Source organism: Maudiozyma barnettii (assembly GCF_903064755.1).
Source record: "Maudiozyma barnettii strain CLIB 1767 genome assembly, contig: KABA2_13, whole genome shotgun sequence".
In the NCBI taxonomy this organism is placed as follows: Eukaryota; Fungi; Ascomycota; class Saccharomycetes; order Saccharomycetales; family Saccharomycetaceae; genus Maudiozyma; species Maudiozyma barnettii.
In genome coordinates, this window is record NW_024545250.1 from 567,573 (window position 1) to 581,612 (window position 14,040).

Consider the following 14,040-nt stretch of genomic DNA (forward strand, 5'->3'; position numbering starts at 1 on the left):
ACCTCAATTAACATCGATCTCTGTCTTGTTGATGAACCTTCTGATAGTTCTCGTTCTCTCAGTCTCTCTCTTTATGCCTGTTGAAATTTCCACCAAAAGAGAAAGAAGCGAAAGCACTCGACGACTTTTTGCAAAAACATTAAAAGGGGGAGATGTCAAAACATATAAGTTGAAGAGGAAGAAAGGGAGATCTAATCCTATCAGTTAACCAGTTAATAAACTATCACCAACTACGCACATCTAGTCGAGAGTCTCCTGATGTCTAACCCTTCCGTTTCTGCTGTCTTCAAGCTTGTTAAAGCTCCTATCTATTCTCATTGTTTTTCCCAAGACAAATCGTTACTGGCAGTGACTTGTAAGAACGATTGTCTTGTCTATCGTTTCACAAATGGCACCCCACAGTTAGTGGCCACTCTATCCAACCATGACAAGACTGTCACAGCTGTCGATATTTCTATCCATGGTAGAATTGTCACATGTTCTCAAGATAGAAATGCTTACGTCTGGGAACCTCTAAGTGATGGAACTTACAAACCAACATTGGTCCTGTTAAGAATTAACCGTGCCGCCACATGTGTTGCTTGGGCTCCTAATGGTTACAAGTTTGCTGTTGGTTCAAGTGCTAGGATCATTGCTGTTTGTTACTACGAACAAGAAAACAACTGGTGGGTCTCTAAACATATCAAGAAGCCTATCAAGTCAACCGTCGGATGTCTATCATGGCACGCTAATGGTGTTCTTCTGGCTTCAGGTGGTACCGACGGTTACTTGCGTATCTTCTCTGGTTTTATTAAGGGTTTGGATTCCAAGGATGCTGTCGCTGGTTCTCCATGGGGTGAAAAATTCCCATTTGGTGCTCTGGTTAGAGAATTCTATCATGGTTGTTATATCGAAGATGTTCAATGGAGAAGCTCTGTTGAACGTATTGGTTATGTTTCTCATGAAGGTACTTTGAATGTTGTTGATTCCGCAAACAATCATTCTCAAATTAATGCTCCTGATGGGTTACCATTCAACACTTTGTTATGGATTAATGATCATGAGATTCTATGTGCAGGTTTCTCCAATCATCCAGTATTATTTACAGAAGCTGCAGGTGGATGGCAATTTGCTAAGGATCTAGACAAACCTGCTTCTGCGGATTCGTCTGTACATAATGCTGTCAACAATAACGAAGATCTAGATGAAAGTGAAGATGCAAGTACCACATTCGGTATTTCAGCTTTGAGAAAATTCAAACAATTGGATTTGAAAGGTAAAGTCTCTGCCGATGTCAATGAAACAACTCACGAGAATACAATCACTCAATTATTGTCTTATAAGGAGGCAAATGGTCAAGTAACCCAAGCTTCTGCTTGTGGTCTAGACGGGAAAGTTGTCATTTACAACATTTGATCCTACAGTACATTTCATTTTGGTTATTTTCATTAAAATTATATAAATTTTGTACGTATCTGTGTGAATATATAATATAAATATCCTTTTATTATTTCTATTATTATACCTTCTGGCCTTGGTTGCTCAGCACATACGAATAAACACTACCTTTTAACAATGTTCCAACTAATGCTAACTTCACTTCTAGCTCTCTCATCTCTGCTAATACTTCTTCCGGTGACGCATTAGTTTTGTCCTTATTACGTTGGTTTGCGTTCAACTCCTGGATCGCAGCATCCAGCGAGTGTAACGAAGTGGCCAGTGTGCTATACTTATCTAATACATTCTGCTGCAACGGTGTCAATTGGGCTTCCATCCTCTCTTTATAGTCTTCCCTTCTTGTCCTGGCTAATACGTGACTACTTGTTTATCAAAAAGTTATTTACTTATTTATATTTTATGGCGTTTAAATTTCTGAAAAGTTTCGACTTAAAGACGAATTGAAAAAGATTATAAATATACCAACCAGCAATACAACCAAAAGAGAGAAAGATAAGAGAAAAACCAAACAGAACAAGGAACAATCAAATGTCTAATCAGCAACAATCATATACTATTTGGTCACCACAGGATACTGTCAAGGATGTCGCCGAGTCGCTTGGTCTAGATGGAATTAGTGATGATGTTTTGAAGGCTCTCGCTATGGACGTCGAATATCGAATCCTTGAAATTATTGAGCAAGCCGTGAAATTTAAACGTCATTCAAAGACAGAAGTGCTATCTACTGAAGATGTGGCAAAGGCCCTGAATGTACTGAATGTAGAGCCACTCTATGGTTACCATGATGGCTCCGCTAGAGATAAAGATGTCACTTTTAAACGTGTGAATGTCACTGGTGGACAACCAGTTTATTATATAGACGAAGAAGAAGTGGATCTAGATAAATTAATAAATGAACCTTTGCCACAGGTGCCACGTTTACCAACATTTACTACACATTGGCTAGCAGTAGAAGGTGTACAACCCGCTATTGCACAAAATCCTAATATCAACGAAATTAGAACTACGATTCCTCCAACTACAAGAGGTGCAATCGTCTCAACATTAAATACTAACTCTTTACAAAGTTCTTCTTCTAATAACCCAGTTACTCAAAAACAAAATGAAACTAATAGTAATGGACAAACATCTCTACCAGTAACTGCCGTGAAACCGGGTCAAAATACCAACGTTGAAGTAAAGCCTTTAGTTAAACACGTTCTATCTAAAGAACTACAAATTTATTTCAATAAGATTATTTCAGCACTAACTGCGAAGGAAAATAGTAATGACTTATCAGAACATAATAGTCACCAACAACATCTCAAAGCTGCTGCTTTAACTTCTTTAAAGACTGATAGTGGGTTACATCAATTGGTTCCATACTTCATTCAATTTATCGCAGAACAAATTACACATAATTTATCAGATTTACAATTACTAACGACAATTCTTGAAACAATCTATTCGTTGCTAAATAATCCTTCCATCTTTTTGGAGCCTTATATCCATTCCTTAATGCCATCTATTTTAACCCTGTTATTGGCCAAGAAGCTCGGTGGTGCTCCAACCTCAGAGACTCCTGAAGCCACCAATGATTTCTTAGAGAAGACCAACGCATTACGTGATTTTGCTGCTTCATTATTAGATTATGTTCTAAAGAAATTCCCAGAGGTGTATAAATCCCTAAAACCTAGAGTGACAAGAACACTGTTGAAGACTTTCCTAGATACAAACCGTGTTTTTGGTACTTATTATGGCTGTCTTAAGGGTATAACTGTTCTAGAATCAGAATCTATCAGATTTTTTTTTGGTAACCTACACAATTGGGCCAGATTAGTGTTTAACGAACAGAATTTAACACTAGATCAATGTTCCGAGTCAGAAACTATAATAAACAACAAAACTAAATTTACTGATAAAGAATTATTTTACTTAGTAGATGTGGTAATAAATGCAATTTGTGTCCTTAAGAAGGATTTACCAGAGATATATGAAGAATCTGGAGAAGAAAAGAAGGAAATAAATGATGATACCAAACAAAAATTGGTCTATAGGACTGGGGTTATAATTGCTAGCCAAATACTCAAGAGAGATGATGCTAGGCAGTTAGTAGATGCAATGTTCTTTGGGGAATGAGTATTTCAAGGCTCAGCCTCCACGTACAGATATAATTAGTGACAGTTGTTCTATTCTGTGTAATAATAATAATAATAATAGTAATAATAGTAATAAATTTTATATTATATATTTAATGCAATGCCGATTCACATGGTGACTTTTTATATATAATGAGAATGAAAAATTATCATGGTCCAAATAACCTTCTTCTAACTTTCTTCTTTACGGGAAGTAATGTGGGTTGGTTCTCATTCTGCTTTTGAGTCGGCTTATCCATTGGTGTCGACTCGATAACTTGGTCCAGTACTGGCGCTTGGGATAGCCGTTGGTTTATAGGTGGTGTACGTATCACCTTATCATTAATGCTTGATAAAGGTGAGACCACACTGCTCTTAGAATTTTGAATTGGATGAGTTGCTACTGTCGGAGATTCAACTATGAGACCCATATCAACCTCCCTCGATATTGTAGTTTTAACTCTCTTCCCCATAGGCGTAGCCATAACTTGTATAGATGTTTCATTCTGGAGCTGATTATTATCCATAGTTGCTGACGATAAATCACCTAAGCTTGAACGTGTTCGTTTACCAACTCTACGGAAAGATTTAGGGGATGCATTTACAGCGGATCCTTGATTTTCAGAAGCTTGGGTAAAATTTGTCATTGTCTTAGACCTAGAAGCAAAAGCTGCAATGTCTTTCTTGGTAGACAGTTCTTCAGCCTTAAATTGCCTCCGTTGTAGTTTATTTATCATCAAATCAGATGATGTTCTTGATAATGATGATGGTAACTTTCTCAGTGCTTTCGCTTCTGCCTCCAAAAATTCACTTAGGTTGGAATTTGTTCTAGATTCTAAAAGCTCAGGTGACAGGGATAAATTCTGTTGACTACTAAAACTTGGTCTCCTAGAAAGACTTGGTCTTTTATACGAGCCTGCACTTTTTAGAGACGATGGTGTTGATACAATACTTTCAGGAGCCGAACCTGGTCTTGAGTCCATTTCATACAATTGCTGAACAGTATCTTTTGTCTTATTTTCATTCTTTGATATCGTTGAACTTATGGATTTTAGATTCGGACCTTTAATCTTTCGCATAATAAATCTAACCGTGTTCGGCAATTTTTTACTAAAATATGGTATTAAAATGTACCTTGTGAACCCAGTCGACGATGACTCCTTTGTTTTATTTAATATGCTCTTTCTATAATCAGTCAAAGTGTCACTTTCACCATCGGTGGGACTTATGGTAACACTTGTTTCAAGTAACATCTCTAAAATTGATAATTTATCCAAGTATAGGTCTAGCAATTCGCAATAATCAATAACAGTATTTGTATTCTGTTTCTCTATTGTTCTTATTCGCGTTCGACCCCTTCGAGTAACATTCAATGATCTATGTTTTAATTGTGGTTTATACTTTTCCTGAAAATTTTGGAAGTTTTTATCTAAATGGAACTGATTAATTAACTCTAACAATAATATTATTTGTAATTTGATTTCTCGAGCTTTCAATACGATCTCTAAATCATTTATTCTAGGATTCGTTATAGATCCATCATCAGCTATGTGTATGTGATATTTGTTAAGGCAATGATGCCTTGCTTTTGTAAAATTGTGTGGCCCAACAGCCAATGCTTTATCCATCGTCAACAAATTTTGTTTCAAATGTCTCTTATCAAAATCCACGATATTCATCACTAATAACTCCAATGTACTCTTATATAATAATTTTAAATCTTTAGCTTCCGCGGTGGATTTGCACATATTATAAAACCTTACCAAAGTTGACTTAACAAAGTATGCTAATGCTATATCGGGAGAAAACAATAATTCATTATATCTTGAGACAAGGTAGTCCTTAGGGTCCCTATTAGTATTATCATTCTCTGCATTTGCATGATTATTTTGTTTCTGTGATGTAATATTAACATTTGGTGGTGTCATATTCAGTTGAAGACTACGTTTATTTCCATTTGTTGGTTGCAAAATTCGTTGGAAACACCAATACGGTAGCAGTTCCATAAGATCTAGTTGCGACCAATTTGTATCAGAACCTAATTTATTTGATTTACTAGAAGAAGACCGGTTATATGTACTCTGTAAGTCAGATTCGATCAGTTGTAGTATCCTCCATCTCACCCACCACCGTTTGCCATATTTTTCGAGACAAAAATACTCCTTATCCTCCTGGAATACAAATATCGCTGCGTAACAACTACTTTTATCTATCAAGTCTAAAGTTTCACTGGGAATACTGTCGCTATCGATAGCTTGTGGGGTTTTCCAGTCGATATCTAAAGACTTCGGGAGTGTGGTTACTCTGGCAATGAGTTTCCATCTCATAATCGAGAATGTAAATAAAACTATAGGTTTAACAGCCTGTTCTAGATTCTTAAAGTTTTCTTTTTAATGTGTATACTACTACCTCTTTCACTACTTCTTCTTAGATTTCGTTTGTGTGTACATTCTTTTTATTGTCAGCTGAAAAAAAAATTGTAGTCTTCCAGAAGAGATGAAATTCCTATCTTTATGCCAAGAAGGCTGGAACAAACCTTTTAGACGTGTGAATTAGAAGAGAAGAGAAGATAAGCTGAAAAGTATGAACAGGATCAATGCTAGTTCTTTTTATACAAAACATATACATTTACATATCTTTCGATTTGTTAATCTTATTTATCATGATATGATCCCGACCATTATCGAGAATGGTGTCTAATTGCATGTTATCGCGGGATCATTAAAGTGTCTCTTAATGACAGCAAAAAATAATATCAATTGCTGCTATTGCTGTTGGAGTTGTTTCTATCAAGGTCGATCTTGTTGCTTATTAACATGATGGCTGCTTGGGAGCCCATAGGTGTACCTTTGATGGTTAATTTCCGTTCTTTGGCACCCTTTGTTGGACCCTCAATGAAAATTGAACAGCCAGTGGTCTCCTTAATCGAGTTGATATGTTTCCCCTCCTTACCTATGATATTCCCTACGAAGTTCTCGTCAATATATACATCTTGTTGCAATAAGGGCTGTTGTGGCTGCGGTGGTATTTCGACGACTCTAACGTTCGGAATCTGTAGCGTTGGAATGAAAGATTTCGCATTTGCAGCAGTTTCGGGTGTATATACAGCTCCAGGTTGATTATTGGGCCCATTGGCTAATGACTGCGGTACCATCACGTACATAGGTCCTCTAAAGGAGAGTCCATTTCTATTGCGGTAGCCATTGTTATTTATATTGCTATTATTATTATGATTGTGATAATGATTATTCTTTCCTAGGACCGAATATAGTGGTCCCGGTTGATAAAATACGGTTTTCTTGTTTCTCAAATTATCTTTGAAGTTAGTCATGGTTTGAGCAACGTAGAAAGTTGCAATATGTAAAGCATCTGCAACACCTGTCACCTTCAAAATTCTATCATTTGATGGTAATAATTGATATGGTGATGCTGATAATCTTGCTGCACTTAACTCTTCTATCTCCTTAAGACGTGAACCATGCTTCCCAATGACATATCCCATTAAATGATGGGGTATGAGTAAATGTACAGTGATCGGGATTGTATTCTCTATATCTTTATCACCTTCTTCTGCTGATTTCTTCGGAATATCTTTGTTTTCTTTCTCTTCTTGTAACATGGCACCGCTGAGAATTCTACTCACTTTACCAAACGCTTTAGCAACATTTTCACAAGAACCCCTGAAGTATACTACGCGTTCAGGAACACCTTTAATATTCTCAGAAACATTGATTCTTGTCGACGTCTCATTTTTAATCCTCGATATTGTCTCACCTTTTGATCCCACAATCAACGACGCCTCTCTCACGAGACACAACATCCGTAGGTTCACTAGATCAGAATTATTACTGGAACTTCTAGAACCATCAGAGGTCTCATCATCTTCTGTCTTAAGACTAGTAATATTATCCTTAACAATATCTTCCTCATTCAAGGCCACTCTTTTAATAGCTGCCTCCAAATGTGGCTCCTCACCAGCGTTCTCGCTCTTTCTTTTCAATCCACTCACTAAAAGACTAGGACTCTCAATTGTAGTCTCCATCTCGTCACTCATTGTTTCTTCTATATTGGTATGTATTTCTTTCCAATTTGAACTTCACTAATAACAAATATCAAAAGCAGACCTTATCATGGTGTCTCCCCTTTTGAATGAAACGTTTCAAACTGATTTTTTTTATAAAAACGAAATTTTAATTTTGGCCTACATAAAAATACTCACACTCTCGTGATCTCCGGGTAATGCCAGTTTTTTTTGGAGTCAGCAGGGACCCAATGGCCCAATGAGAATCGAGGAAACTATAGAACGTCTACATAAGGCTCAAATAACGAAGTGTCACCAGTGAGGGACATTCAATGAGCTCAGGGTCATAGTCACGATGGAGCAAACCCCTTCCCCTAGGACAAGCCCTGAACTGAAGACGATCATGCTGGTTTTCATGCTGAGATCGCCTCTTTGGTGCTTTAGCCACAAATGAGACAGTAGACCACCCAAAAATCTCGCAATAGTAAAACTTGGTACATTGTAGATACCAACCCCAACGGCTACTCCGGAAGGAATATAATATAGCCATCTAGGTGGATGTTCAGTACTTGCAAACACGTTCTTGACAAATGATAACAATGCAAATATACTACCAAATATCACAGAGCACTCCAAGGCACGTTCAGGTAAATCTTTACCAGCGACCAACCTTGCGCAATCGATCCAAACTATAGCCGTTGGTATTCTAATTTGATCATTTGGTAAGTCATATACTTTGTTGTAACATATGTACATAACACTTGATAACACGATAGACCAAACGACACCAATTAGCTGAGCAATAAATTGTGCCCTTGGTGATGCATTTAATAAATGACCAGTCTTTAGGTCTTGCATTAGATCACCAGCTTGTTGAGCCCCAGCTTCTGTGACGCCCCCAGCGACAATGTTAAGTAAGATATTTCCCGGGTGATTCTTGGGTATAATTAATGCAAATATCAATTGAGATAGTTTACCAATCCCACTGACAGGATTTAAATCAGTCTCCCCTAAGGCACGGATCCCCAAAATCGATAATAATAATGCAAATATCAAAGCAATAACCATAGAATATACAGGTATTATATCACTTCCAAACAAATAGACAATAAATATAACACATATCATGCTGGACACAACTAGTCCACTGAGAACCGTTGTATAAGTGACCAGATGTCTCGAATCGACCTCATGTTCCACCATAGTACTCACAAGTCGTATAGTCTCTTGAGTACGAGAACTGGATTGGGATGCACGTTTGTTTAATGCACGTTCTTCCTCTAATAATAGTGATTTTAAAGAATCATCCCAAATTGTGTTTAATAATTCTGCTTTATCATCTACAAGCATGAATCTTACTAATGATTTCGTAGTGACCACTAGAAAACCAACAACACTGTCTGCCACCATAATGGACAAAGAACACCACAGAATCCAACCTTGTACGCCATGTTCCCAATCTCCAACATCAGCATCTGATTGAACCCAACCTTTATGTTTTGCTAAACTGGCTAAAACTATCCAACCTAAAAATGATCCAAATAGCATATAACTAACCGTTGGTAAACCCATAATAATCCCTTGACCAATATAAGCTGGCGATGGTTGAAAATTCCATAAGTAATGTTTTGAAGCATATCGCCCAAACACTGGAATGCTACGCATGATGGGGAGAAAATACGAAGCAATAGTGTATACAGCCGACACTATAAATGTCCTTGTAAGAATCATCATATTCTTACCATATGAACTGCTATCACTGGTCAATGTAGATTCTGAATTGTGTTCGTGCTCATTTGTATTATTGCCTCCATAAGAATTGTAGGATTCGGTATTCCCCTGGTGAGTCAGAGGGTCATTCTCTTGAACTTCTTCTTCATCCAACCGTAACACTTCTGGGCATTCGGCATTCAAACGTCTGTTTCTCATGTCCATCAATTCATCTGTTGTTACTTCTTGTAAGACTTCAGACCCACTAAGGACAGCAATAAGAATGGCAGTAGCACTCCCACTTGGAAATCTCAATTTCTCCTTTACAATAACTTGTTTCCTTAATGGCACAGCAAAGAATATGCCGAAAAATGCTAAAGAACAGGACCACACTAATAATTGTGCCAAACTAAACGACGTCCCTTGAACTCTAGAGTACCCACTTTCTTCAAAAGTAACAAATTTCTCAATTGCAGGTATCACCCCAATAAACCCAAATGACAATGGACCTGTACCGACAGCTACTGCGAGACTTTGCACATAAACTATCTCGACATCACTGAATGGACAACACTGAGGATAAAATAATGGCCAAACTTGTTTAAAGAATGCGACAGCAAGTAAAGCAGATGGTAACGACATCATCGACACCCACCCGGTCTGTAACCCAAATTGGAAATTAGATATCAAGACAATGGACCCAATGGCTAAACCTACAATGGTTCCTCTCATAGTAACTTGTTTTATGGCAGGTTTTTCTTCCCAAGGAGGCATCGTTTCGGGACAATCATGTTTGGTCAATCTATGCCGTATCTGAACGCTTCTTACTCTTCTAGAGTCAGTCATATTAAAAATCAATATACCTCTGTATGACTGATCTACTCACCACCACTATAATTTAATATATCGTTGTTGAAGACGTAAAACCCATTCCATTCCATCCACTTTCTTATCTCATCTCTTTTATATTCGAAGAGTTTTTCAAGAATTGAAAAAATTGTATCTTGGCCGATCTCAGCGATGATTTAATGCTGATTAATACGATAAGAGAGCACAGAAAGGGGTGCTCAAAAAGGTGGATGATTGATTGATACATAGATGTTCATTAAATAGGAAGATACATAATAATAAAATAAAGTAAAAGAAATATTCTTACTCTTGGGTAGCGAACCTTTTTTGTTTTTTTAATTGGCTCCCAAAAGAATGTAGTTTAGGATATCGCTCAAGGTTAACACCCCAGCAAGTCTACCAGCCTCGTCAACGACAAAAAATCTATGCACACGAGACTTTCTGATGTTGTCCATAATCGTAGAGAGTCTATCATTTCTTGTACAAGTGTACACCCCTTCGAAGTCGTCACTACGACGCATCAGAGCCTCCCCGACACTCAGAGACAAATCGTTGTATATACCGCCTTTAATCAGCCCTAGCACATCAACAGCTTCATAGACGTTTACTAGGATTCCTTGATCATCCACTATAGGAATCGAGGATACTCCACCTTGTGACAATAATTGGATTACATCTATCACAGGCGTAGTCATATGACAACTCTTAACTTCATGATCACTGACAATCCCTAAGTCGCCAATAGGTCTCTTCAAAAAATGAGTTTCCCTACAATTCAAAGATACAAACTTGAGGATTCTATATTGTGTCAGTACACTCACGACAATCTCACGGTGGGTTTCTTCGTCTTTATCGATCAATGGGATTCTACGACTCTTGGAATCCAACATCTTAAGACAAGCTTCAAATAAAGGTCGCGATGGATGAATCGATGCGGTATCCAGAGGCTCAACACCAATGGCTCTCTCGACATCCCTCAGCCCTTCCAGTTGCAACTTGTCGATCAACTCGAACTTGTCAGGGTTTGAGAAATAATATTGAATGACATTAATAAAATCGTTAGAGGTCAATAGTCCCGCAAATTTTGAGGATTTCGAATCCCACAATGGTGCAGAGACGATATTGTTCTGTAACAACACATTCAAAGACTTCTTTACAAGCAACGACGTATCCAGAACCACTAACCTATATGACACAGGTAACACATCGTACGATGTTTTACTCTTCAAAAACGTTCTAATCGACTCAACGGCAAGCTTCTGCTCCACCAAAACTTTCTCCACATCATGACTGTCTGAAACAGCACCAGTCTCGTTCATACTGATAAGTGTTCAATCTCCTTAACTGGCTTTAACCCCCCAACTCCCTAATAAATCAAGCCGTAGTTGGTATTGTTGTTGTCAATTGTTTTGTTCTTTTTAAAATTCTTTCAACAAAGCAAAAAAGGCAAAATTGCGTTCGCGAGCTCGACACCGCACGTGACCTATACGTTATTTAGAGTAGTAAAGAGTAGAAAGTAGTAGTCGGAATATTGACTTGAATTATTTCAAAAACTATATATGGTAGTTTGTTATCTGATTATATAATCGGTTCTAGCCTGTGACGTCGATGGGTCAAGTTCCTGGTGTTCATTTGGCGGTAATGGTCCCAGTGCAGTCTTTGTACGGCGACGGATTGCACGACGAGGATCAAACACTTTGAAGAACTTGAGGTTCTCATCACCCCCGACTGTTGCTAAGGTGGTACCATCTGGTGACAGTTGTGATCCACATATCCTTGTTTCGTGGGCATGTGGGATTTCTGCCACTTTATATTTGGTGTCGTAATCAAATACAGAGATCGCATTACTTGGGTTACCCCCTGTTGCTACAATTTCTCTATGCATAGCGGAATTTGGACCTTCGGCAGATGAATAACTTTGACCCCAATGTAATGATGACACTTGAGAGCCTGTATTTATCGAGCCTAGTTTGTTCCCCGTAGTGGTATTCCAGAAATGAATATGTTTATCGGCTTGACCCCCTCCTGTTGCTAATAAATTCGGAATATAAGGACACCACGATATGGCTTTCACTGCTGCGTTGTGGGCTCTCTTTGTAAATATAGGCATAGAGTTTCTGGTGTCCCAAAGAATCACAGTATTATCATTACCACCAGAAGCCAATTGTGTCCCATCGCATTTATAAGCAAGACCACATACTTCCCCTTCATGACGGTCCCAACGGCTTACTATATGATCACGTACTCTTACATCATTAATTTGTATCTCTCCCGAACGAGATCCTGTAGCAATTAGAGTTTCTAACCATGATTGAGAACCTATCCTTACGCCTAACCCTGATCTCATTGTTCTAACCTTTGATGATGTCTCTGTATCCCATACTTGTGTGTTACCATTATCTGTACCCACAGAAATATGACAATCATCATCAGACCATGTAACGCTAGTTATCAGTGCACCTTCAAGTTCCGTTAATAATGAGACTTGCCCCGACGTGGCATTCCATAGATATAATGATGATTCTAATGCAATGGCTAAGATATTACGTCTTGACCAACTTAATAAATTCAAATAAAAATCGTCTTGAAACCCTGGAGCGTCAAGAATCCTTTCTGGATTGGTTCCAATCTTACGTAATTTCAATAACATTGGTGATTCATTATCGTTACTATCAAACCTAAATTGAGACCTTGATTTCATTTCATATCGTTTGAAGTTTGCTACTGGTGGTTGTGGTAAATATTGTAATATACGTTCATTGACATTAAGTCCGCATGCTTGTGCTACTTGAGTCTTGAAGACACATTTCTTTTGAGCACGTAAGTGTGTCACTGGAGATGCATCCGGTGGAGGTAGTTCTTCTTTCAACTCTCTGTGATCAATTCTTGCCTGCATACCATTCTGTAGCAAAGGGATGAATCTATCCCCTGCACCACTTGGTAAAGTCTCATCATTATCATTATCGTCATCGTCATCGTCCTCTCCCTTGGTGAACTCATTGCACTTGAAAAATGAAGAATTACGCCTCAACAACTGAGGCCTATTTCCCTTCGTCAACGTAGGTCTATTGAATTGAGGCATTCTTGGTCTTATATCCAAGGAACTGGTCCTCGTAAGTGACAATTTGCTTACTTTTCCTTCTCCTGGTCGACGCTCTGAGATCACATTCAATTTGGCCGGCGAGGTGGTCGACAATACAGACCTATGTGGATTATTACTACTCTTCATTATTTCCTTAGTGTTGTTGCTAGAGCAGCTTGATTTATTCCTTCTTAGTAGATAATGCTAGTTCCTGTGGTTTCATCCTTTTTAAATGATTTTTGACTTTGAAAAATTTCTTGTGTTAATTGTTCTCACTATTTACAAATTACCGAATGCGGAATCGTTATGAGGAAGGAAAAGTAAGAAGGGGCCCCATCAACAAACGACATAGACGTTGAGTAACGTAACGTAAACAAAAGCGAGTAGAGTACCCTGAGATGATCAGCGTATGTTTTCTGGAAAGGGGTTTGTGGGGGGTGATGTGATATCAAGTATTTTCCCGTTTAGTTTGTTGTTCAGTTGCAACGAAAGTCACTACTGTGAAATATATATTATCCTTGAAGAAGATACTTAATAATACATAATAACGAAGTATCCACTGGTGAACTGAACCGCTACCGATATTATTACAACAGCAAATTCATTTACTTCTCTCAAAATATATAACAACTTACTAAAAAAACTCAGTGTATTTAAAACTTGCTAGAGTATGACATATATATATATATTCTTTAGTCTCGGACTTTTATCTGTTGTGTCATTTATAATCGTTCGAAACTTAATTAGTTCTTTCCTCCAATATGATCAGTTTGAACTCTGTAGGGGTTGGAATATTGTGTGTTAAACAGAGTTGCTGTTGTTAA

At 37.9% G+C, this 14,040-nt stretch overlaps 8 protein-coding genes across 8 annotated transcripts; 2 read left to right on the plus strand and 6 right to left on the minus strand.

Annotated features, from left to right (window-relative positions):
- Positions 1 to 258: 258 nt before the first annotated feature.
- On the plus strand, positions 259 to 1,395 carry ARC40 (Arc40p; the record flags this gene model as incomplete). The annotated part of the gene is made up of 1 exon (XM_041553131.1): positions 259 to 1,395. One exon carries the CDS (start codon positions 259 to 261, stop codon positions 1,393 to 1,395), a length of 1,137 nt encoding a protein of 378 aa, XP_041409065.1.
- A 103-nt stretch (positions 1,396 to 1,498) lies between these two features.
- On the minus strand, positions 1,499 to 1,753 carry DAD3 (Dad3p; the record flags this gene model as incomplete). Its single annotated transcript, XM_041553132.1, has 1 exon — positions 1,499 to 1,753. One exon carries the CDS (start codon positions 1,751 to 1,753, stop codon positions 1,499 to 1,501), a length of 255 nt encoding a protein of 84 aa, XP_041409066.1.
- Positions 1,754 to 1,965: 212 nt separating this feature from the next.
- TAF6 (TATA-binding protein-associated factor TAF6) lies at positions 1,966 to 3,555 on the plus strand (the record flags this gene model as incomplete). The annotated part of the gene is made up of 1 exon (XM_041553133.1): positions 1,966 to 3,555. The coding sequence occupies one exon, from the start codon at positions 1,966 to 1,968 to the stop codon at positions 3,553 to 3,555; it is 1,590 nt and encodes a 529-aa protein (XP_041409067.1).
- A 169-nt stretch (positions 3,556 to 3,724) lies between these two features.
- Positions 3,725 to 5,881, minus strand: SLD3 (Sld3p; the record flags this gene model as incomplete). The annotated part of the gene is made up of 1 exon (XM_041553134.1): positions 3,725 to 5,881. The coding sequence occupies one exon, from the start codon at positions 5,879 to 5,881 to the stop codon at positions 3,725 to 3,727; it is 2,157 nt and encodes a 718-aa protein (XP_041409068.1).
- A 428-nt stretch (positions 5,882 to 6,309) lies between these two features.
- On the minus strand, positions 6,310 to 7,608 carry PBP2 (Pbp2p; the record flags this gene model as incomplete). The annotated part of the gene is made up of 1 exon (XM_041553135.1): positions 6,310 to 7,608. The coding sequence occupies one exon, from the start codon at positions 7,606 to 7,608 to the stop codon at positions 6,310 to 6,312; it is 1,299 nt and encodes a 432-aa protein (XP_041409069.1).
- A 279-nt stretch (positions 7,609 to 7,887) lies between these two features.
- Positions 7,888 to 10,131, minus strand: KABA2_13S05940 (uncharacterized protein; the record flags this gene model as incomplete). Its single annotated transcript, XM_041553136.1, has 1 exon — positions 7,888 to 10,131. The coding sequence occupies one exon, from the start codon at positions 10,129 to 10,131 to the stop codon at positions 7,888 to 7,890; it is 2,244 nt and encodes a 747-aa protein (XP_041409070.1).
- Positions 10,132 to 10,469: 338 nt separating this feature from the next.
- SNF4 (AMP-activated serine/threonine-protein kinase regulatory subunit SNF4) lies at positions 10,470 to 11,453 on the minus strand (the record flags this gene model as incomplete). Its single annotated transcript, XM_041553137.1, has 1 exon — positions 10,470 to 11,453. One exon carries the CDS (start codon positions 11,451 to 11,453, stop codon positions 10,470 to 10,472), a length of 984 nt encoding a protein of 327 aa, XP_041409071.1.
- Positions 11,454 to 11,704: 251 nt separating this feature from the next.
- CDC20 (ubiquitin-protein transferase activating protein CDC20) lies at positions 11,705 to 13,363 on the minus strand (the record flags this gene model as incomplete). The annotated part of the gene is made up of 1 exon (XM_041553138.1): positions 11,705 to 13,363. The coding sequence occupies one exon, from the start codon at positions 13,361 to 13,363 to the stop codon at positions 11,705 to 11,707; it is 1,659 nt and encodes a 552-aa protein (XP_041409072.1).
- Positions 13,364 to 14,040: the final 677 nt, after the last annotated feature.